We start from the raw sequence: 21,229 nt of genomic DNA, 5'->3' as shown, positions 1-21,229 counted from the left end.
AGCCACTCTACTGTAGTGTTGTCATGTTGTCATTTGGTATGTGTATCTTGCTTTGTTATAGACAACTCAGGAGACAGCGAGTATCGTTAACTGTGCTTTATTCCCGCTTTGTACTACCTAATAATCCGTGTCCCGCATATCACATTCCGGGTATCCACATAGTATGCAACAACATTACATCCCTCCCTTATTTCAGATGAACATTGACTTTTGATATTAACGAAATGTAAATAAGAATTGCAGTAAGAAAGGTCTCTTATTCTTAGTAATCAAATAAAGAAATTAATATCTCATTGTTTTAACTTAAATGACTGAGTCTTCTTTGTCACTAGCAAAAATGTCCTTTTTGTAATTGTTCAACTATCTGCAGTCTCTTGACTTCTTGAAGTCATATTTCAGCAATGAGACGTTGTGGTGGTCTGGAACAGGACCTTCGGGGTTGATATTCTGGTTTTGGAGCTGATGAGTGTCCTCTCTGGTGGGTCAGGAAGTTGTAGATCCAGATCATCCTCTTCGTCAGTCATTCCTGAGTCCGATCCAGTAGGAAGTGAAGGTGGGAGCAGTTTGAAGTGTGAGGAGTTTCGTGCCATCTCATGTCCTGGGCGAGCTGCTGTCACCATTGATCCTCTGATCTTCACGGTGGTGTCAGGTTTGCTTCCATAAGGAGTCATGAGCTTGCCTTTGATATTCTGACGGCATAGCACAATGTCACCTGGTTTGAGGATAGAAGGGCGAGCTCTGTTTGTGTGGTCGGCATGCTCTTTGATGCGCTGCTTGGCACGCTGATCAATATCTTGGAGTTTGGTGTCAGGTGTGTGATGTTGAGTCACATGAAGAGCGGGGAGAGTGGTGTTGAGTTTTCTCCCAAACATGAACCCGGCTGGAGTCAGCTGTGTAGTGCCGTGTGGGGATGCACGGTCATTTCTAAGAAAACTAGAGGTTCTGTTTCCATGGTTTTCCTTCGGTGTGTGTGGCTGTTATTGTTTTCTTCAATGTTTCCATGAAGCGTTCAGCTTCTGCATTAGCTCTCGGCCAATACGGTGTTATTGTTCTGTGTTTGAATCCGGGATAGTGGCTGAAATCTTTGAACGGCTGTCCATTGAATGGAGGTCCATTATCTGTTTCCACCACATGTGGGATACCATAGGAGGAGAAGATTCTGTCCAGTTTGGGAATCACTGTAGTGGCTGCTGTGGACTTTAGTATCTCAACTTCGGGGAACCTGGAATACTCATCAATAACCACGAGCAGGTAATCACCTGATGGCAAAGGTCCTGTAAAGTCAATAGAAACATTTTGCCACGGGCCTTTGGGATGTTCAGACATGTGAAGTGGTTCCATGTGATTCTGGGAGGTTGCTGCTTGACATGGTATGCAGTGTTTTATCATCTTTTCCACCATTTCATCTATGCCTGGAAACCATACCTTCTCCCTTACCAGTTGTTTGCTCTTAACAATGCCAAGATGACCGTCATGGGCCAGGCTTATTGCCTTACGTTGGAGAGACGCACAAGTCGTGTTCCTCTGAGAATGACATTCTCTCCAGCGTTGACTGTCAGTTTGTTTCGTAGGCGGTAGAGTGCTTTCAGCATTGGATACTCAGTGTAGTCTGAGTCCCGTGGTGCATGTCTCCAGTGTCCTGCACTCAAACAATGCATCACTTTACATAATGTAGGGTCATTCTTTGTTTCTGTTTGTGTCACTGCCTTTGGAACGACATTGTCAATGACAAAGTTGACATATTCCTCAGCCATGCGATTACATGTCCATGTCTGGACATGTAATCGGCAGGGTTATCTTTTCCAGCTTTGGATTTGATATACTTTATAATCCCCGTGGGGAAATTGTTTCTCTGCATTTGACCCATCCTAGTGTTAGGAGCAGTGGGCTGCCATTTTGAACGGCGCCCGGGGAGCAGTGTGGGGAACGGTGCCTTGCTCAGGGACACCTCGGTAGCACTTGGTCTTGCCGGGACTTGAACTGGTGACCTTCCAGTTGCCAAGCCAAGTCCCTATCGACTTCGCCACCACCGCCCTTTTTCTTTTTTGGGAAAAGCTTTGTACTTGATAATGTAGCTGTATGGTTGTAGTCTTAGCCGCCAGCGTTCTAACCGAGCTGGGGGTGTGGCTTCTGGGTTGTTGAAGATCAGTTCAAGCGGTTTGTGATCTGTGATGACAGTGACGTGTGACCCATAGAGATACAGGTGGAAGTGTTCACATGCCCAGAGGACTGCCAGAGCTTCTCTCTCGGTTTGAGAATAGCGCTGTTCCACTGGTGTGAGTGCTCGGCTGGCATACCCTCTTTGTCAGGGCTGTGCTGGCTGAGTACGGCACCTAGACCAACGGGGCTGGCATCAACCAGTAGTTTGGATTTCTTCCCTGGGTCAAAGTAAGCCATTGTAGTGTCTTCCATCACAGTGTGCGAAAAAGTACACGTCCCACCGTCCGGGACGTGTTATTTACAATATCGGACAAGTAGATCTTTCAATTGACTTGTCCGGCGGACAAGTGGCGTTTTTCGCCCCGATTTATTGACAAGTTATTGATACATTCAGTTTACAAAAGGCAGAACTCATTCGCAAATTGTACGTGTCCGCCATTGTTCGTTTAGAAATGTTAGTTTCGGTTCTGCTTGTCGATTCCTAAGGAAATGCATCTCGCCGCTTTCTGTACAGTTAGACGGGGGCGGAGCGGGCGGGAAGTGCAGCACAGTGGCCGGGTTGGGAAGCAAAACTCGGTTCCGAGGAGGAACAAATAACAATTGTCCGGTACCGGGATTAATAAGCGTTGTGAGGACAGGAGGCGAGGCCGAGCCCCGCGGACTGCAGCTCTCTCTATGCTCCGTATCAGCTGATCGCTGCGTCTCTCTCTCTCTCTCTCTCTCTCTCTCTCTCTCTCTCTCTCATAATATATATATACATAATATACTTGCTACAGACCATATATCCCTGCTCCACTCCATAACTAGACCGTATCACACTTTCGAAACACTTCCATTTCCTAACGCGATTTTTTTTGTGTGAAACCAAAACCAGAGTCTCCGCAGACATTTAACCGTTGAATAATGGACAGTCGATGTCCTAACTGAGCGGCCCTGTAGTGCAGCTCCGTGAAGAGACCGTGTCAACCAAACCTGTGGTGTACAACCTGAATACAACACTTACAAAAAGCAACTGCGAAGAGATACACCACTTTAGAGAACTGCTGACCACAACGGTTAGGCTAGTGTAAGCTCCTGCGTCTTCGTCGCTGTTATTGTTGACTATTTAGGTCCCATGGCGGAGCTCCGTGGTGAGGCCCTCGTTTAGTTAAGCAGTCTCTCTCTCTCTCTCTCTCTCTCTCTCTCTCTCTCTCTCTCTCTCTCTCTCTCTCTCTCTACACACAGCAGATCCGCTTCCCGTTTAGCCTCATCTTTGTCAAACTTTCTTTCTCTAACACGTAATGAAGGTTATTAAGCGTTTTAGCTCCTGTGTTGTTAATATTGACCGCCATTTCCTTTATGAAGTGAAGCAGCCTCCCTGTCTGTGTCCTCGCACTGTCCTCACATCCCCGGACCCCCAGACTCGGAGGAGCACAGGGATGTCAGTATTGTTTATGAAGCAGGGTATAGAAAGTACATTATTGAAATGAAAATACAATTTCTTTACTTTTACAGACAGTGAGCAGCTGGGCAGCTGCAGCAGGTGTAAATAAATGCGTGCAAGCGTCTTTGAGTTGTAGAAAAGCACTAGGCCTATAGGCTATAAATATAATGTATTATTATTATATGTCCTATGTGTTGGACATGTGTGGTTGGACTGTGTCTCCCAGGCAGGTTGCAGTGTAGCATCAGAGGACACTGGGCCAATCGTACATTCTCAAACTGCACCACTTAGAACTAACTAAACAATGCAGAGATTATTTTTATATAATTGTGTTCAATAACCGTAAGAAATGCAACAGTATGAAGTGATTTGTAAATAGGAATACAGATTTGACTTAATGTTTTCATAAATATATTTTTCTCCCAGTTTGTCACGGGACTTATTTTGACCCTCTCAAAGAACCGGAACCGAAAATAACCGGAATCGAAAAGCAGAACCGGAATCGTTACAATACAAACGATACGCAACCCTTTGTGTGATGCAGTGAAATGTTACCGCTCACTTACGTTGGCGGTGTCATAAAAACCGTGGGAAAATGTAAAATACGATGGCGAAGAAGAAGATTCCAGTGGCCCAGATTTTTGTCCATTCTGGACAAGTGAAAAATGTATTCGGACAAGTACATTGCCAAACTCACTTGTCCATGGACAAGTACTCTCTAAAAACTTTTCCTCACACTGCATCAGCTCTGACTTTAGCCTCTCCATGGCCGACTGTTGTTGTGGTCCCCGTGACCAGGTAGTGTCTTTTTGTGTTAGTTGACGTAAAGGGTCAGAGATCGTGGCATAGTCATGAATGAAACGTGAGCAGTATGTTATCATCCCGAGCAGACTGCGAACCTCTGATGCGTTTTGGGGTGGAGGAAGGTTCTTGATGGATCTGCAGATATGCCTTTTTCAGAAAGAATATAGCCAAAGAACTCAAGCTCTGGCTTACTGTATTCACATGTATCAGCATTGAGTGTGATATGTTTCTCCCTCAGTCTCTGAAAAACAGCTTTGAGGCTACGGTTGTGCTCTTCTTGTGTTTTCCCATACACAATGATGTCATCACTCATGTCCCTGACGTTGGGGATGCCATGTCGCACTGCTTGAATGACTTTTTGGAACACTTCAGCAGCAGAGTTAAAGCCAAAGTCTGCTGTACCTCCAGAGGCCAGTGTGTGTAGTGAAGGTGGTGATATACCTTGAATCTGGATGTAGCTCAAGTTGATGGTATCCAGCATTCAGATCCAGCTTGGAGAATACTACAGCTCCATTCAGCTCGTGGATGAGGTCATCTACAGTCGCTGTATTGCTGTGTTCGGCAGGCGCATATCCACACAGATGCGAACTTTGTCAGGGTTCTTTGGTTTGGCCGCTGATTCTCTCGATGACTCCTTTTTCCTGTAGCTGGTTTAATTCTGATTCCACTCTTCTTCTCATGTGGAAAGGGATCCTCCTGTGTGGCTGTGCCACAGGTTGCACTGACTCATCAATGTGTAGCTTCACTTGAACATCTTTGAGTTTTCCTATGCCTTGAAAGATGTCTTGGTACTCATGGAGGAGCTGGTTTGGGGATGAAATAGGCGTTTCTGTGGACATAGAGTTTACAACTTTCAGAAGTCCTAGTTCTGTTGCTGTCTTTCGACTCAGCAGTGAGCCCTGTATCACATAGAATGTAGCTGCATTTACTGTGGAAGCAGTTGAATGGACTGCAGCTTGACATGTTCCTCTCAAAGGAAGAGCAGTGGATGAGCCATAAGGATGGATCTTGGCAGCAGATGGTTGCAGTTCACAACTGGCTTTTAGCTCTTCATAGGAAACATCATCTAATATGTTCACTGTCGCACCAGAGTCAACAATAACATGTATTACTGTGTCCACCATTTCTATTTGTGTACGTGTGTGTCCTGCTTTGTCTTGCAGTGTGCATACAACATACACATAGTCATCTTCTGCTGAGCTGGAGTGTCTGGTCTGTGTCTGATGCACTTTGTATGTTGGTCGGTAATGTGTTGTTTCTCTGCAGCTTTAGGGGTATAATCTTTGTTTTGTGATCTGCAGCATCTTTGGAAATGATTTAATTTTCCACATGCTTCACAACCTTTCCCCTTGGGCAGTTTGCTTGTCCTCCCTCATGAGGAAACTGTCCACCACAGTTGTTGCAGGTTTTGTATTCATGCTTCACATTATTATATTTATTGAATTGTTTATGACTTTGGAAGCTTTTCTTTTGCACAGCATGCACTGGGAATTCTTTTTGTGGTCTTCCTGTCTCCATACCTGCAGCTTGTTTGTCTGACAGTTCTTGAGCTCTGCCTGCATCCAGTGTCATGTCGCTGTCCTTTAGCGCCGCCCTGCGGAGGCGTGCGGAACTGCAGCTTAGAATAATCTGACTTTATTTCCTCATCAGCGTCGGTAAAGTCACATGTTGATGCCAACTGTCTCAGTCGCGTGTGGGAAGCATCCAATGTCTCACTGTCATTTTGCCTGGCTTGTCTGAAAATATAGATCTCATATTCAGGATTTACTTTGGGGCAGAAATAGGTTTGCAGGCTCGCTATGGCCGTATCGTAATCATCAGCGTCTCCCGTTCCTGGCAGCGTGTCAAATATGTCATACACGTCTGATCCAGCATAGTGCGCACGTTTTTGTGTATCCTCCTTTATGTCTAATGCCACTAGGAAGTTGGTGAATCGTTTAATCCACCTTTCCCACCTCGAGCCTACAGAGCTGGGTTCAGTGTGCACATCAAACTGCGGGAGATTGGCCATGGTGCGTCCCGTGGATGGCTTGGCTAGCTTGTTAGCCTTGTGTGTTAGCCAACGTAGTTCGCTTACCGCTTATCCAGAATTGTGGATGTTTTATTTCTCTTCCCTCATTCTGCGATGTGTTGCGGTATCCTCGTCGCCAGTTGTAGTGTTGTCCTTTTGTATGTGTATCTTGCTTTGTTATAGACAACTCAGGAGACAGCGAGTATCGTTAACTGTGCTTTATTCCCGCTCTGTACTACCTAATAATCCGTGTCCCGCATATCACATTCCGGGTATCCACATAGTATGCAACAACATTACATCTACCTCTGAGCCTGAACGCAGCCACTCTACCTCTGAGCCTGAACGCAGCCACTCTACCTCTGAGCCTGAACGCAGCCACTCTACCTCTGAGCCTGAACGCAGCCACTCTACCTCTGAGCCTGAACGCAGCCACTCTACCTCTGAGCCTGAACGCAGCCACTCTACCTCTGAGCCTGAACGCAGCCACTCTACCTCTGAGCCTGAACGCAGCCACACTACCTCTGAGCCTGAACGCAGCCACTCTACCTCTGAGCCTGAACGCAGCCACACTACCTCTGAGCCTGAACGCAGCCACTCTACCTCTGAGCCTGAACGCAGCCACTCTACCTCTGAGCCTGAACGCAGCCACTCTACCTCTGAGCCTGAACGCAGCCACTCTACCTCTGAGCCTGAACGCAGCCACTCTACCTCTGAGCCTGAACGCAGCCACTCTACCTCTGAGCCTGAACGCAGCCACTCTACCTCTGAGCCTGAACGCAGCCACTCTACCTCTGAGCCTGAACGCAGCCACTCTACCTCTGAGCCTGAACGCAGCCACTCTACCTCTGAGCCTGAACGCAGCCACTCTACCTCTGAGCCTGATCTCCTAGCCTTTGCCCAGGCCTTGTTTCTCTCATGAAGGACACTGGACAGCTCAGCAGGAACCAGGCCTTGTTTCTCTCTGAAGGAGACTGGACAGCTCAGCAGAGAACCAGGGAGTGTCTCGTCCCTTCACTCTGAGTGTACGCAGGGTGCATGTCTATCAATGATCTCCAGAACACCACGATACTAATAAGACCATGCGGTTTCTACATCAGCACACAGATCCATTTCCCATCAAACCCAAACAGATCAGGAACCTGCTCCACAAAGCGTTTAGTGTCTCTTTGTGATACGAGGTTTAACCTTTTGGACCTGAGTGTCCCTGATTGTGGCTCCAGTGACATGTTCCTCTGAGGATGCTCTGAGCGTTCCTCTGAGGATGCTCTGAGCGTTCCTCTGAGGATGCTCTGAGCGTTCCTCTGAGGATGCTCTGAGCGTTCCTCTGAGGATGCTCTGAGCGTTCCTCTGAGGATGCTCTGAGCGTTCCTCTGAGGATGCTCTGAGCGTTCCTCTGAGGATGCTCTGAGCGTTCCTCTGAGGATGCTCTGAGCGTTCCTCTGAGGATGCTCTGAGCGTTCCTCTGAGGATGCTCTGAGCGTTCCTCTGAGGATGCTCTGAGCGTTCCTCTGAAGAGGCTCTGAGGAGGCTCTGAACGTTCCTCTGAGGATGCTCTGAGGATGCTCTGAGGATGCTCAGAGCGTTCCTCAGAGGATGCTCAGAGCGTTCCTCTGAGCATGCTCTGAATGTTCCTCAGAGAGCTCTGGTGGTGGAGGAGGAGGAGCAGAGCAGGAGACGCCAGCGAGAGGAAGAGGAGGAGGAGCAGAGCAGGAAACGCCAGCGAGAGGAGGAGGAGGAGCAGAGCAGGAAACGCCAGCGGGAGGAGGAGGAGAGGCGACCAGCGAAGAAGAGAGGTGAGGAAGCATCCTCTGCAGCCTTTCACTTATGTTTATTGTTTGTTATAAATGCTCCTCCTCTTCCTCCTCCTCTTCCTCAGTGCTGGAGGACGAGATCTGGAGGCTGCAAGAGGAGAACGAGAGACGAGAGGAGACCATCAGGGAGCTGAGGAGGAGAGGGAGGGAGGAGGAGGAGCTGGGAGAGAGGAGGAGAGGGAGGGAGGAGGAGGAGGAGATGAGGAGGAGGGAGGAGATGAAGAGGAGGGAGGAGGAGACGAAGAAGGAGCAGATCCTCCTGCAGCAGAAGGTGCAGGAGCTCACAGGTACGAAATGAGCCGCGCTCTGTCGTGATTGGTCAACCCCTTAGAGATGTCCCGCCCCTCAGCCTTTCACACCCAATGTGTTGGAGCGCTGTCCAATAGGAGCGCAGTGTTTTAACTATGTTCTGCCACAGTGTCACTGTACCACACACACACACACACACACACACACACACTGTACCACACACACACACACACACACACACACCACACACACACACTGTACCACACACACACACACACACACACACACACACACACACACACACACACACACACACACACACACACACACACTGTACCACACACACACACACACACTGTACCACACACACACACTGTACCACACACACACACACACACACACACTGTACTCGCTCTCAAAGCCTCAGCTAAATGTCATGTGATGTCTATATCTGAGACCCAATGCATACAAATAGCATGATAGGTGACCTTTAACGTGTGTGTGTGTGTGTGTGTGTGTGTGTGTGTGTGTGTGTGTGTGTGTGTGTGTCCTGCAGACTCGTGTGCTCGCTGTGACTCGGTGTTCTCCTCCCTGGAGGCGGAGCAGAGAGAGAGCGGCCGACTGAAGAAGGAAAACAAAGCTCTGATCAACGGCATCTTCAGCCTGCAGACGGAGGTACAGGTTTACACACAGTGTACTGTATGTACTGTATATACACTGTACTACATGTACTGTATGTACTGTATATACACTGTACTGTATATACACTGTACTGTATATACACTGTACTGTATATACACTGTACTGTATATACACTGTACTGCATGTACTGTATGTACTGTATATACACTGTACTACATGTACTGTATATACACTGTACTGCATGTACTGTATATACTGTATATACACTGTACTACATGTACTGTATATACACTGTACTGCATATACACTGTACTGTATATACACTGTACTGTATATACTGTATATACACTGTACTGTATATACACTGTACTGTATATACACTGTACTGTATATACACTGTACTGTATATACTGTATATACACTGTACTGTATATACACTGTACTGTATATACACTGTACTGTATATACACTGTACTGTATATACTGTATATACACTGTACTGTATATACTGTATATACACTGTACTGTATATACTGTATATACACTGTACTGTATATACTGTATATACACTGTACTGTATATACTGTATATACACTGTACTGTATATACTGCATATACACTGTACTGTATATACACTGTACTGTATATACTGTATATACACTGTACTGTATATACTGTATATACACTGTACTGTATATACACTGTACTGTATATACTGTATATACACTGTACTGTATATACACTGTACTGTATATACTGTATACAGGAAGATAGGGCTGTGCAATTAATCGTATTTGAATCGCGATTACGATTATGGCTTGTGACGATTATGAAAACGGCATAATTGACAAAATATGATATTTAGCCGGGTGCGCTTTGGCCCCTCCCTGAAAGCCCACTCGGCCACGCGGGAGTGACGTGTTGTGAGTGCTCAGCGCAGCGAAGATGTCAGAACAAGAGCAGCAACTCGTTCAAAAGAAGGGTACAACTATGTCCACTATGTCCACGTACTTAGCCATTACGTTTCACATCGCTAAAGACACGTGCCCAGTTAGCGCTGTTAGCAACCAGGGCTTCAAGCAACGTGTCAACACGTTGGACAAGCGTGACGCGATGCCGTCTGGGTATCATGTCAGCAGCTCTGCGCTGCCTGCGCTGTGTGACACATGCCGTGGGGAAGAGGGAGAGGCGTGGCTTCAGCTGACTGCTTTGCCTCCACAACAGACCTGTGGTCCAGCCCAGGGGCGCCCAACCAGTCGATCGCGAGATGCGTCTAAAAATAGAACGACAACATTCTGTGTTATCGGTAATGTCCTGAAACATAATCTTCCTGTGCCAGAATAATGCACTTGAACGCATCACAGCTTTGTGATTGGCCGGCGTCACCCCATGTGTCGGGGCGTGGCTGAGGGTCTTCAGGACAGGGGGCTTGTCACCTGCCTGCGCTCATCTCTGAAACCAGACCATGTCAACAGGCTGATGGCGTGAGCAGCCCTGCCAGCATGTGCCATGGTGGCCTACACACTTTTATTTGGTCTTAAATTGTAGTTCAACATTTATCTCCTGTTCTTCTGGACCGTGACGGTGGGCCAGCCTTCAGCGTTAACGGAGTGGAATAATGAATATGTTTCACCAACATGTGGCTGTATGTTGAGGAGTCTCCAGGCTGTGACCGTGCACTGCTTCATGTTTGATTTGAGTCTAATTTATTTGTATTGATCACATTAATAATATATGTTTAGTAAGGTTTTGGAAGTGCACTCCAACATATTTGTTGATCTTGTTTATTGGTAAAATATTATTTGTTTTAAAGTTCAATAAATGGTCAATGAATAATCGTGATATCAATTATTGACCCAAATAATCGTGATTATGATTTTTGCCGTAACCGCACAGCCCTACAGGAAGATAGTGGGGACTGCATCAGGTGCACAAGTGGAACGTTATATTGCGCGTATGATGGTTTGTTGAGATGTTTTAAAATGACAATAATGTCAAATAAGAAAATAATTATTTAAACTTCTCTTCCAGGTGACCAGTCTCCAGACCAAGCTCAAGGAGCAGACTGACAGCCAATCAGAGGAGCTCAACACTGCAAAGGCCCGCCTCCAGGACATGGAGAGCCAATCAGAGGAGCTCAACACTGCAAAGGCCCGCCTCCAGGACATGGAGAGCCAATCAGAGGAGCTCAACACTGCAAATGCCCGCCTCCAGGACATGGAGAGCCAATCAGAGGAGCTCAACACTGCAAAGGCACGCCTCCAGGACCTGGAGAGCCAATCAGAAGAGCTCAACACTGCAAAGTCCCGCCTCCGGGACCTGGAGAGCGAATCGGAGGAGCTCAACACTGCAAAGTCCCGCCTCCGGGACCTGGAGAGCCAATCGGAGGAGCTCAACACTGCAAAGTCCCGCCTCCGGGACCTGGAGAGCCAATCAGAGGAGAAGGCGGTCAGCTACAACAGCCTGACGCAGGAAGTGAAACGTCTGAGACAGGAAGTCAAGGTCTGTTTATTAATATTACTGATTATTAAGTATGACATCATTTGTTTACCTTTTATACATCTTGAAATTAAGATTGAAGTTCAAAGGTTTTATTGTTTCTCCCTCCTCACCTCCACCTGTGTGTCCCTCAGGAGGAGGAGCCCAGCAGGAGGTTCGTCTCTGCGCTGCAGGATCTGAAGGAGGAGAGTCAGGCGGCTCTGCAGAGGTCAGCGGAGAAATCACAGCTGATCCAAGATCTGCAGGAGGAGAGGAGTCAGCTGCAGAGCCATCTGGACCACAGGTACACAGGAACCGGCTTTAATAAAGAGAGCAGGAACCGGCTTTAATAAAGAGAGCAGGAACCGGCTTTAATAAAGAGAGGAGGAACTGGCTTTAATAAAGAGAGCAGGAACCGGCTTTAATAAAGAGAGGAGGAACCGGCTTTAATAAAGAGAGGAGGAACCGGCTTTAATAAAGAGAGGAGGAACCGGCTTTAATAAAGAGAGGAGGAACCGGCTTTAATAAAGAGAGGAGGAACCGGCTTTAATAAAGAGAGGAACCGGCTTTAATAAAGAGAGGAGGAACCGGCTTTAATAAAGAGAGGAACCGGCTTTAATAAAGAGAGGAACCGGCTTTAATAAAGAGAGGAGGAACCGGCTTTAATAAAGAGAGGAGGAACCGGCTTTAATAAAGAGAGGAGGAACCGGCTTTAATAAAGAGAGGAGGAACCGGCTTTAATAAAGAGAGGAGGAACCGGCTTTAATAAAGAGAGGAGGAACCGGCTTTAATAAAGAGAGGAACCGGCTTTAATAAAGAGAGGAGGAACCGGCTTTAATAAAGAGAGGAGGAACCGGCTTTAATAAAGAGAGGAGGAACCGGCTTTAATAAAGAGAGGAGGAACCAGCTTTAATAAAGAGAGGAGGAACCAGCTTTAATAAAGAGAGGAGGAACCAGCTTTAATAAAGAGAGGAGGAACCAGCTTTAATAAAGAGAGCAGGAACCAGCTTTAATAAAGAGAGCAGGAACCAGCTTTAATAAAGAGAGCAGGAACCAGCTTTAATAAAGAGAGCAGGAACCAGCTTTAATAAAGAGAGGAGGAACCGGCTTTAATAAAGAGAGGAGGAACCGGCTTTAATAAAGAGAGGAGGAACCGGCTTTAATAAAGAGAGGAGGAACCGGCTTTAATAAAGAGAGGAGGAACCAGCTTTAATACAGAGAGGAGGAACCAGCTTTAATAAAGAGAGGAGGAACCAGCTTTAATAAAGAGAGGAGGAACCAGCTTTAATAAAGAGAGGAGGAACCAGCTTTAATAAAGAGAGGAGGAACCAGCTTTAATAAAGAGAGGAGGAACCGGCTTTAATAAAGAGAGGAGGAACCAGCTTTAATAAAGAGAGGAGGAACCAGCTTTAATAAAGAGAGGAGGAACCAGCTTTAATAAAGAGAGGAGGAACCAGCTTTAATAAAGAGAGGAGGAACCAGCTTTAATAAAGAGAGGAGGAACCAGCTTTAATAAAGAGAGGAGGAACCAGCTTTAATAAAGAGAGGAACCAGCTTTAATAAAGAGAGGAGGAACCGGCTTTAATAAAGAGAGGAGGAACCGGCTTTAATAAAGAGAGCAGGAACCAGCTTTAATAAAGAGAGGAGGAACCGGCTTTAATAAAGAGAGGAGGAACCGGCTTTAATAAAGAGAGGAGGAACCGGCTTTAATAAAGAGAGGAGGAACCGGCTTTAATAAAGAGAGGAGGAACCGGCTTTAATAAAGAGAGGAGGAACCGGCTTTAATAAAGAGAGGAGGAACCGGCTTTAATAAAGAGAGGAGGAACCGGCTTTAATAAAGAGAGGAACCAGCTTTAATACAGAGAGGAGGAACCAGCTTTAATAAAGAGAGGAGGAACCAGCTTTAATAAAGAGAGCAGGAACCAGCTTTAATAAAGAGAGGAGGAACCAGCTTTAATAAAGAGAGGAGGAACCAGCTTTAATAAAGAGAGGAGGAACCAGCTTTAATAAAGAGAGCAGGAACCAGCTTCAATAAAGAGAGCAGGAACCAGCTTTAATAAAGAGAGGAGGAACCAGCTTTAATAAAGAGAGGAGGAACCAGCTTTAATAAAGAGAGGAGGAACCAGCTTTAATAAAGAGAGGAGGAACCAGCTTTAATAAAGAGAGGAGGAACCAGCTTTAATAAAGAGAGGAGGAACCAGCTTTAATAAAGAGAGGAGGAACCAGCTTTAATAAAGAGAGGAGGAACCAGCTTTAATAAAGAGAGGAGGAACCGGCTTTAATAAAGAGAGGAGGAACCGGCTTTAATAAAGAGAGGAGGAACCAGCTTTAATAAAGAGAGGAGGAACCAGCTTTAATAAAGAGAGCAGGAACCAATCTAACGTACCCGTGTGTCTGCAGTGAGAACAGGTGTGCTGAGCTCAACGAGGAGCTATCCAATCAGAGAGCAGCATTCAGCCAGCAGCTGCAGGGCCTCAGGGCGGAGCTGGAGTCTGAGCGCGGAGCTCTGCGAGGGAGACTACAGGAGCAGAGAGCAGGTGAGAGGAGGAAGCAGCAGCCAATCAGACGAGCCCCTGTGACTCGTGGAGCACTTTAACTGTGACTGTGTTCCTCAGAACTCGTCCGGGCGGCGCGGGAGAAGGAGGAGCTTCTGGAGGAGTGCCGGCGAGAGACGGAGGCGCTCAGAGAAGGTTCGTCCGCACGATGTGTTCAGGATCTGAGCTCCTAATAACCATCTGAACAACAACACGAGGACAGGAAGTCACACACAAGATCTAATCTGTGGGTGGTTGTTCATCAGAGCTGGAGCGACTGAAGGAGGAGCTGCAGAGCCGGCAGGAGGAGGAGGAGGGGCAGGAGGAGGAGCTGCAGAGCCGGCAGGAGGAGCAGGAGGAGGAGGGGCAGGAGGAGGAGCTGCAGAGCCGGCAGGAGGAGGAGGAGGTGATGCCGGTGGTCCAGGAGCTGAAAGAAGAGCTGCAGAAGCTGAAGGAGAGGAGGGAGGAGGAGGAGGAGGTGCAGAAGCTGAAGGAGAGGAGGGAGGAGGAGGAGGTGCAGAAGCTGAAGGAGAGGAGGGAGGAGGAGGTGCAGAAGTTGAAGGAGAGGAGGGAGGAGGAGGAGGAGGTGCAGAAGCTGAAGGAGAGGAGGAGGGAGGAGGAGGAGCTGCAGAAGCTGAAGGAGAGGAGGGAGGAGGAGGAGGTGCAGAAGCTGGAGGAGAGGAAGGAGGAGGTGATGCCGGTGGTCCAGGAGCTGAAGGAGGAGCTGCAGAGGCTGAAGGAGAGGAGGGAGCAGAGGGAGCTAGATGCTGTGAGGAGAGAGATGCAGAGACTGGAGGAGGAGAGAGGAGGCGCTCAGGTGAGGAGGTGCTGTTGGGTGATGGAACTCAGGGCTCGACTTTAAGGGCTGCCCGGTGGCCTGATGGCCCGGTGGCCTGATGGCCCGGTGGCCTGATGGCCCGGTGGTGTGTAGCTCTATGAAGCCTCGCCTGCTGGCTGCCCGGTCGTGCAGCAGGCGAGGCAGTGACCAATGTCTTGATCAACAACTCAAGTGTCCCTTAAAGAGCCGGTGACAGCATCCCAACAGCTGTTGTGCAATGAAATATTGGGCTACTAGTAATCTCGAACCGTCAGTTTAAAAAAGAAAAAGCGATACCGTTCCGTTAAATATCAATAATTTCGAACATCGCGGGGAAATTCCTTCGACTCATTTTGAAGTTTTGGGGGAAGCCGAAAGTGACGTCAATGCGGGAACGCTTCGAGAGCCAAACACGGACAAAGTGTGTTGTCATGCGTATACATGGTGAATTACTGAGATTAGGCACGTTGATAACGTTTTAATGAAGCTGACTACAGTATATTCATATGTGTCAGTGCTTTCATGTCAATTCGGCGACATAAACATAAATGATCGTGGTGAAGATGATGATTACATTAGGATTACAAATCGGGAGTGAGAGCTGCTGAATCTCCTCCCGTCGGATGTGATATAAAAACAAATCGATTATTTTTGTGGTTGTAAACTCAAGTGGATGAAACTACATTTATTAGTGCTTTCACGTCAATTGGGCGAACATATGATACATTAATGATCGTTTGTTTGAGCCGGTCTGCATTTCCTGATGAGAAAACAAACCGATGCTTTCTGTAGTTGTAGTACACCAACGTGGATTAAACGTGTGGTTTTTTACCACAATGTTGGCGAAATTAATGGATAAAATGCACGGATTATTATTATTATTCCCACTCCGATCGGGACACGAGGTCCACCGTTTCCCCGCAGCGAGGCTCCCCCCGTTGACAGTTTACGTGCGCTGGGTGCAGTGGCGGACTGGCCATCGGGCCGGTACCGAAGTGGGCCGGTCGGATAAGTAACTAGCACATCCCCCATAGGCGGCGCGTGAGGCTCAGGTTTGAGAAGCTAAATAACTTCTTTTCCCTGACGCTGCCCGGCTCCGGCGTCTAGAGAACAGAGATCAACTCAGTGACCAATCAGAGCTCAGTGTGCGGAGTTTAAATCTCTCAAGTCATATTACAGGATAAAGGAAATACAGTTTAAACTGCCGTATGCAGAGAAGACGCCGACGTGTCGCACTTATCATTCATATTACATCATCAATCAGATCATCGATCAGATAATATCATAATATATCATATATCTCCTGATCTGAGTCAGCTTCTCCTCATCTGGCCGTGCAGCACTCAGTGTCACAGACTGGATGCAGAAGTATTATTTAACACATTATGTTGACGAAACACTCGAGACAAATGTAATTAAAGTCAGATCGTGTCTTAGACGTGAACGCGCTCTCAGCTGGAGAGAGAAACCCTGGCTTGATTTACCGAGTTGATAACCAGCGTCGTAGGACCGCTTAGCGAGATCTCGTTTGTTAGTTTGTTGTTGTTTGTTTGTTACTCAAACATATCCAGGGTCTGTTGAACTGGCTTCGTAGTGCAGGGCACAGGTGGCGAGCAGCGCTAATGTCAAAGACACAGACATTATACATTATATTTGTATTTTACCAGGATGCAGTGACACAATATTTACATATTTACATTTACTATCTACAGCACCCGCCGCCCCTGACATCGCCCACTCCCCCCGTTGACAGCTCACTAGCGGTACCGAAGTGGGCCGGTCGAGAGTCCCGGGATGATTTGTAGTCCCAGTCCACCACTGGCTCCATGACCGTATGATCGCCCATATTGACGCACCTCATTCCTAAACTTCTAACAGATACAACATAAACCGATCCTTCAGCCTCATGAGCTCTCAGACACGTTCAGCATTAACCTGTCCTCGCTGTCTGAGCTTGCTGCTGTGTGCGCCGTCGTGCGTTTACATCTGACTGTATACTAGGGGTGTAACGGTTCACAAACATTTCGGTTCGGTACGTACCTCGGTTTTTTGGTCACGGTTCGGTACGTTTTCGGTACAGCAGAATTTTTTTTCACAAAACAAAACATATATTTTTTTATTAGTGCTGTCAAAATTATCGCGTTAACGGCGGTAATTAATTTTTTTAATTAATTGCGTTAAAATATTTAACCAAAATGTTCCCAAACCGGAGACGTCAATGATGCTGGAGGATTTTCAGCTCAACTTTATCTGCGTTCGCCATTTCGCCAGTTCCTCAAATTACGGACTACATTTGAACGCATCCCTCTGACCAGCTCGTCCAATGAAATGCCTTGCTCGCTCTATGACGCGATGAGCCCAATGGGAGCACATTACTCTGAATGCTGCGACGCAGCACCTGAGATTACTTCCAAGAAGTTGTTCACGTTCTCAATTTTTTACGTTTAACATTATATGCGTTCGGTACACTTCGGTACACACGTGCACCGAACCGAAGGGCCCGTACCGAATAATTTCGGTACGTGTACCGTTACACCCCTACTGTGTATATATATATAAAGGTTTACATGCAGAGGCGGTGCAGCTGGAGCGCTGTGCCCGCAATGACTCACCCATCATTTGGCGGGACTTGAAGAATCCCAGAAGATCCAGAAAATGGTCGACATTGAGATTAACGGTTATCAAAGTACAAAATCAGTTCAGTGACGATATGTACTCAGAGTGATGGGTTTGGATGACGGGGAAAACCGTGTCACGGGCTCTTTAGCGCCATGCAGGCAGCGAGCACACCGGCACCGCAGCACGTGCTTCTCTTTGAGGACTGATCATCACACCTGTTGGTCCACGCAGTAACAACTCATCGTGTGTGTGTCTCAGGGTGTGTGTGTGTATCCTCTGAGGTCCAACATGATCGACAGGAAGAAAACCACCGGGAGGAAGAGGAAGAGCTGCGAGGTGTGTGTGTGTGTGTGTGTGTGTGTGTGTGTGTGTGTGTGTGTGTGTGTGTGTGTGTGTGTGTGTGTGTGTGTGTGTGTGTGTGTGTGTGTGTGTGTGTGTGTGTGTGTGTGTGTGTGTGTGTGTGTGTGTGTGTGTGTGTGTGTGTGTGTGTGTGTGTGTGTGTGTGTGTCCCTGGTTTCTAACGTATGTGTGCCCGCCCGCCCCTGGTTTCTAACGTGTGTGTCTGGTTTCTGGTTTCTAACGTGTGTGTGTGTCTGGTTTCTAACATGTGTGTGTGTGTGTGTGTGTGTCTGGTTTCTAACGTGTGTGTGTGTGTCTGGTTTCTAACGTGTGTGTGTGTGTGTGTGTGTCTGGTTTCTAACGTGTGTGTGTGTGTGTCTGGTTTCTAACGTGTGTGTGTGTGTTTCAGAACCTGGTGTCCAGTGAAAACAAGAGGAACAGAGGGAGAGGAAACACACGGACCAACAAACAGGTGAACACAGTGACATCACTACTTAACACCTGCGCTCCTATTGGCTAGCGCTCCAACACCTTGTCTGTGATAGGCTGAGGGGCGTGACATCTCTAAGAGCAGATAATACAATTGCAGTTATTTTTTTAGTTAAGATACTTTTTTAATAATAGATGAAACTTGTAGAACGCCTTTCAAGGCTTTCAGGCCGCTTCACATGGTGAACAAACAAACAAACAAACAAGCATGAAAGGCAAACAATAAAGTAAAACATTAAATAAATAGCAGCAGCAGGGGGGCTGGGTCAGAAGCAGGGGGGCTGGGTCAGAAGCAGGGGGGGAGCATGGCGGGTCAGAAACCCAGCTTTGGGACATTTTTCCAAAATTGTGCAACCCTAATATTGTGTGCGTGTGTGTGTGTGTGTGTGTGTGTGTGTGTGTGTGTGTGTGTGTGTGGTGTGTGTGTGTGTGTGTGTGTGTGTGTGTGTGGTGTGTGTGTGTGTGTGTGTGTGTGTGTGTGTGTGTGTGTGTGTGGTGTGTGTGTGTGTGTGGTGTGTGTGTGTGTGTGTGTGTGTGTGTGTGGTGTGTGTGTGTGTGTGTGTGTGTGTGTGTGTGTGTGTGTGTGTGTGTGTGTGTGTGTGTGTGTGTGTGTGTGTGTGTGTGTGTGTGTGTAGAGTTCTGCAGTGAAGGAGAAGTGTGACGGCGCTCTGCAGAAGATCGGAGATTTGATCCACAGCTCTCCCTCCATGCTGGGCAGCACAGGTACCGTTTCATCTGTTAGGAAACTCCCTGCTCCCGGCTCGAGCTCCCACCTCAGGATCCATGTATTTATTATCGTCTCGAGAATGGAATTATTAATTATTAATTAGTCAAAACTAAACTAAACAAAATGTGTCGGTAACTTTTCTCAATATTCTGACTTTTTCCCAAAATCAAAAAATTCTGACATTTTTTTTTCTTAATTTCTTTGCACATGTTGTTATTAATAATCATTCTTAAAAAATGATAAACAAAATGTATTTAAATTGTAATGTTGTAATCATCTCGCGACCCCCACTAGGTAATCACACACACTCTATTATCATGTTACTCTCATGTTGGAAGAAGACATTCACTTGTGTGTGTGTGTGTGTGTGTGTGTGTGTGTGTGTGTGTGTGTGTGTGTGTGTGTGTGTGTGTGTGCGTGTGCGCGCGCAGCTAAGAGCATCATGGGGCTGGTGAGCGGTCACTCTGTGGAGAAAGAGGCGGTGCAGAGACCCAAACGAGGACGCAGGAAGCTGTTCAAGATGGACGCCACGCTGCAGGACTCCCCAGATGCAGTGAGGAGGAAACGATGGACCCCATCTCAATGTGTCATAGATGAGACATTAGAGCAGTGGTTCTCAACTGGTCAGGCCTCGGGACCCACTTTTTACTTTGTCAATAGATCGCGACCCAACATTTCGAACCACAATCTATTCAACAAAAAATCGTGATGTAACGGGTCCGCGACCCTCCAGAAACGGGTCCGCGACCCTCCAATTGAGAACCACTGCATTAGACAATAGAACTCACCACTGCTCACCAGCTAACAGTTGGATATAGTTAACGGTTAGCATTAGCATCAAGTGAAGCACAGAGAGGAGCAGCTGCAGGAAACCAGGAAACACTTCATTAGAAATGATCCAGGTTTCCAGCATCCTCAAAGACTTCCTCCTGACGACAACAAGCCACTGCTCAGAGCCTACATCCATTTAGATCAAACAGAGAGCTATGTGACGTGAGCTGCCGTTAGCAGTTAGCTGTTAGCGGCAGTTAGCTGCAGTTAGCTGTTAGCAGCAGTTAGCTGTTAGCTGCAGTTAGCTGTTAGCTGCAGTTAGCTGTTAGCAGCTGTTAGCAGCTGTTAGCAGCAGTTAGCTGTTAGCAGCAGTTAGCTGTTAGCTGCAGTTAGCTGTTAGCAGCAGTTAGCTGTTAGCAGCAGTTAGCTGCAGTTAGCTGTTAGCAGCAGTTAGCTGTTAGCAGCAGTTAGCTGTTAGCAGCAGTTAGCTGCAGTTAGCTGTTAGCTGCAGTTAGCTGTTATCAGCAGTTAGCTGTTAGCAGCAGTTAGCAGCAGTTAGCTGTTAGCAGCAGTTAGCTGTTAGCAGCAGTTAGCAGCAGTTAGCTGTTAGCTGCAGTTAGCTGTTAGCAGCAGTTAGCTGTTAGCAGCTGTTAGCAGCAGTTAGCTGTTAGCTGCAGTTAGCTGCAGTTAGCTGTTAGCAGCAGTTAGCAGCTAGCTGCAGTTAGCAGCTGTTAGCTGCAGTTAGCTGTTAGCTGCAGTTAGCTGTTAGCTGCAGTTAGCTGTTAGCAGCAGTTAGCTGTTAGCAGCAGTTAGCAGCTAGCTGCAGTTAGCTGTTAGCTGCAGTTAGCTGTTAGCTGCAGTTAGCTGTTAGCTGCAGTTAGCTGTTAGCTGCAGTTAGCTGTTAGCTGCAGTTAGCAGCTAGCTGCAGTTAGCAGCTAGCTGCAGTTAGCAGCTGTTAGCTGCAGTTAGCTGTTAGCAGCAGTTAGCTGTTAGCAGCAGTTAGCTGTTAGCAGCAGTTAGCTGTTAGCAGCAGTTAGCTGTTAGCTGCAGTTAGCTGTTAGCTGTTAGCAGCAGTTAGCTGTTAGCAGCAGTTAGTTGTTAGCTGCAGTTAGCTGTTAGCAGAGTAACAGAGCTAACAGCTAACTGCTGTTCCCTAGTTACACCGTGGTGCCTTCAGGCTCTTAAAAAATAATCGTGATTTAATTGTGTCGTTAAAGGAGAGGACGAAGATTTAAAGCTTTTTTTTGTTTTCTTTTTTTAAGATGTCTGGAAGAGCGAATGAGGAGAAGGAGAGCGATCACCTGATCATCAAGAGACAGCTGCGCTCCAAGACCTGCAGGAAGTGACCTCAT

At 47.1% G+C, this 21,229-nt stretch overlaps 1 protein-coding gene across 1 annotated transcript in view; it reads left to right on the top strand.

Annotated features, from left to right (window-relative positions):
- Window positions 1–21,229, top strand: part of LOC117442112 (kinesin-like protein KIF20B) — a 63,536-nt gene extending 42,307 nt beyond the window's left edge. The window contains 12 exon segments of the mRNA XM_071202358.1: window positions 8,038–8,194; window positions 8,278–8,499; window positions 9,018–9,136; window positions 11,135–11,605; window positions 11,737–11,885; window positions 13,982–14,271; window positions 14,382–14,932; window positions 17,810–17,887; window positions 18,300–18,362; window positions 19,015–19,102; window positions 19,538–19,659; window positions 21,140–21,229. Coding sequence (XP_071058459.1) covers window positions 8,038–8,194; window positions 8,278–8,499; window positions 9,018–9,136; window positions 11,135–11,605; window positions 11,737–11,885; window positions 13,982–14,271; window positions 14,382–14,932; window positions 17,810–17,887; window positions 18,300–18,362; window positions 19,015–19,102; window positions 19,538–19,659; window positions 21,140–21,223 — 2,394 coding nt within the window. The 3' untranslated portion in view covers window positions 21,224–21,229.

Source organism: Pseudochaenichthys georgianus, unplaced genomic scaffold (genome assembly GCF_902827115.2).
Source record: "Pseudochaenichthys georgianus unplaced genomic scaffold, fPseGeo1.2 scaffold_296_arrow_ctg1, whole genome shotgun sequence".
NCBI lineage: Eukaryota > Metazoa > Chordata > Actinopteri > Perciformes > Channichthyidae > Pseudochaenichthys > Pseudochaenichthys georgianus.
This window is presented reverse-complemented; position numbering and strand designations above follow the sequence as displayed.